Source organism: Arachis ipaensis, chromosome B10 (genome assembly GCF_000816755.2).
Source record: "Arachis ipaensis cultivar K30076 chromosome B10, Araip1.1, whole genome shotgun sequence".
Lineage (NCBI taxonomy): Eukaryota > Viridiplantae > Streptophyta > Magnoliopsida > Fabales > Fabaceae > Arachis > Arachis ipaensis.
This window is the reverse complement of record NC_029794.2, coordinates 133709574-133712784: the sequence shown is the minus strand read 5'-3', so window position 1 is coordinate 133712784 and position 3211 is coordinate 133709574. Positions and strand designations below refer to the sequence as shown.

At 32.4% G+C, this 3211-nt stretch overlaps 1 protein-coding gene across 1 annotated transcript in view; it reads left to right on the top strand.

Annotated features, from left to right (window-relative positions):
• Positions 1–2999, top strand: part of LOC107624344 (3-ketoacyl-CoA synthase 20-like) — a 5138-nt gene extending 2139 nt beyond the window's left edge. Inside the window, exons 2-3 of the mRNA XM_016326845.2 lie at positions 1732–2191; positions 2397–2999. Coding sequence (XP_016182331.1) covers positions 1732–2191; positions 2397–2725 — 789 coding nt within the window. The 3' untranslated portion in view covers positions 2726–2999. The remainder of the gene's footprint in view (positions 1–1731; positions 2192–2396) is intronic.

Genomic DNA, 3211 nt, shown 5'->3' with positions numbered 1-3211 from the left:
ATTTAAGGTAGTGTTTGTTTTGAAGTACTAAGACAGAGATTGGGAGACTGAGACACAGTATCATGTTTGTTGGTTCAGAGACTGGTATTAAAATTTTTGTCTCTGTCTCTAAAATTTCAGTATTTCAGTACCTCCAAAAAGTAGGGATACAGGGGACTAAAATTTTTAGAGACGGAGACTGAAATTTTAATAACATTTTATACCTAAAATATCCTCATTTCAATTAATTAATTTCAATTTTATTCTTTGTGCAAATTAAATTAGAGTTTTATTATTGTTTCAATTTCTGTCTTTTACTTTACGCCAAACAAAATACTGAAATTTATTTCGATTTCTGTTTCTCGATCTCAGTCTTTCAGTCTTTATCTCTCTACCAAACGCTACCTAAGTGGTTATAGAGGTATTTACACCCCAAAACAAAAGTTTAGATATTTATAAATACCAAACCATGTGTTTATCCCTTAAATTTGGTGGGTGTTCTTAATTATCTTGTACTAGATTTAGTGAGGGAAAACGCTTGCTATATTCAATGTAGGTCTATCACCGTAGACTATATTACTTTATAGGTAGGAAGTACAGTGAACTCAGATTCTACAGAAAAATATATATAGTGTAATGCATTAATTGAATCTTGTATCTATCACAACAACATATTAACTATTGTTACACATTTAATGCCTAATGGCTACAACTGTTACAAAACAAAGCTTCATCATAGACACATGCAAATAGTAGTGTTTTAAGTTGGAGTAATGATGACTCATGCCTAGAACTTTTGTCCATTCTACCTTCCAAATTTATTAAGATTCAAGAGAGTTCAAATCACTCCATTGCTTCTATACAAAAATAATAAAATGCATGTGGATCGTACAATTTAAAAGTGGAAAACAAACAATTACACTTTAAAGATTTGGTGGTTGTTTTTCACTTTTGAATGATAGCCAGCTTTAACATTTTTCTATTCAAAAGAAAATAAAAGTAAATAATATTTTAGATAAAACACTACTTAGTCTTCTTACTTAAAAAAAAAAAGAAGAAAATAGAGTAAAAAATGAGAATCTAGACTTAAATAAGATCCCTAGGAGATTTAACTAATAACCTTAACTAATTTCCTTTATTTTTTAAACGGTGATAATGTGGTCATATATATGATTAACTATCTATTTTTGTCAAAAATTAAATTCGTTTTTTATTATCACAAGTACTAAAAAATCACCATTTTTCTATTCACTACATATTTAAACCAACATTAATCAACACTTTATTCTTTTATTAACAGTACAACTATGTTATATGTACATAAAAAAATTATTATTAAATTAATTATTAATATAAAATATATATTAAAAATAATTTAAACATGTGTATTTTATATATATAGTCAAATTTTAATTTTTTGGTACAAATACAACTATTTTTTTGTATGATCATTCAGACAATCATTGTAAAAGTGGTTATTTTTACTAGGAAAAGTCTAGAGGACCGGCAGTTTTATTAAAATTTAGCCAACATTTAACCACCAAAAGTAAAGTGAGTAATCTCACATTCTTGGATGAAATCTCATACCATTAAAATTACCAATAAAGACTAATTGATGATTACTAGTAGAATATTATGTAATTTAATACATCGTAAAACAGTTTTATACGGACATGGTAACTAACTTAACTAACTCTTGGTAATTTATATTAGCACTTGAAGAGATTAAACAACTAACAGAAAATGTAACAGGTACATCCAAATTCGTATGCATTGGTGCTGAGTACAGAAAATGAAACTTCAAGCATTTACAGAGGCAACAACCCTTCAATGATGCTAACCAACTGCCTCTTCCGAATGGGTGGCTCGGCAGCTCTGCTCTCGAGCCACCCTTCCGATCGCTGCCGTTCAAAATACCAACTGATCCACACGCTTCGCACGCACGTCGGCGCCGACGACAACAGCTACAAATGTGTGTTTCAGGAAGAAGACGAGGCTCATAAAGTCGGCGTTTCTCTGTCGAAAGAACTCATGAATGTGGCCAGGGACGCTCTCAAGATCCACATCACCTCCCTCGGTCCGGTTGTTCTCCCGATCTCGGAGAAAGTCAAGTTCGTCGTCAACTTCGTTAAACGCAAGTTTCTCAAGATCATGATTGAGGCTTACGTCCCCAATTTCACGTTAGCTTTCGACCATTTTTGCATCCACACAGGTAATTCCTCCAATTCTATTAAGTTTAGGGTTTTAAAGATTTAATCCAAGTTTAATTGGAATTATAACGGTGAAAATTCAGTTGCAGTTAACTTTTTGTGAAATTTAATTTGACTGATTTGACTAAATTTTAATCTGATAGTTCTCAGTTATTAGGTTTACGTGAAATTGACTTCATCTGTTTTATGGATTTGTTACTGGTGCAGGTGGGAGAGCTGTTCTTGATAGGATGCAAAAGAGTCTTGAGCTTGATGATTGGCACATGGAACCTTCTAGAATGACACTTTACAGGTTCGGGAACACATCATCAAGCTCTGTATGGTATGAATTGGCATATTGTGAGGCGAAAGGAAGAGTGAAGAAAGGTGACAGGGTTTGGCAAATGGCATTTGGATCTGGATTCAAGGTAAACACTGCTGTCTGGGTTGCATTGAAGAATATTGAACCACCTTTGAAGAATACTCCTTGGAGGGATGAAATTGATGATTTTCCAGTCAAACTCAATCCACCAAAGCCCACTAGTAATAACAAATAATAATAATAATACCTTCAAGAATGTTTTATTTATTTGGAATTTATGGTATCTATCTATCTATGCATGGGATATGGTTTAGGACCTCTTACTATCTATCTAGAATTAATTTACCCTTGATTACCCAAATATGATGCTAGGGCCTAATTATGTTATGCCCTGGTAATTAAACTTAGATTAGATGTGTGTGATTTTACTCTCTTTGATATATATATATTTCATTTCTTAGGGTCAATGAAATATGCGTGGATATACAAATGTCACCCTAGTTCTGACTTTATATATGAATTATATGGACTAACAACTATTAGAGCAATTATGGCTACTAAAAATGCTACCAAATACAATTTAAAGTCAATTAAATGATTTAGTTTAGGAAGAAATAATATGTTACGTTAATGTGCTAACCGAGTAAGCCTACTCGATTGTGTCGGTTTTTGATTAGGGGTGGAAAAACGGGTTGAACCTGTCGGGTCGGTTGGGTTAAAA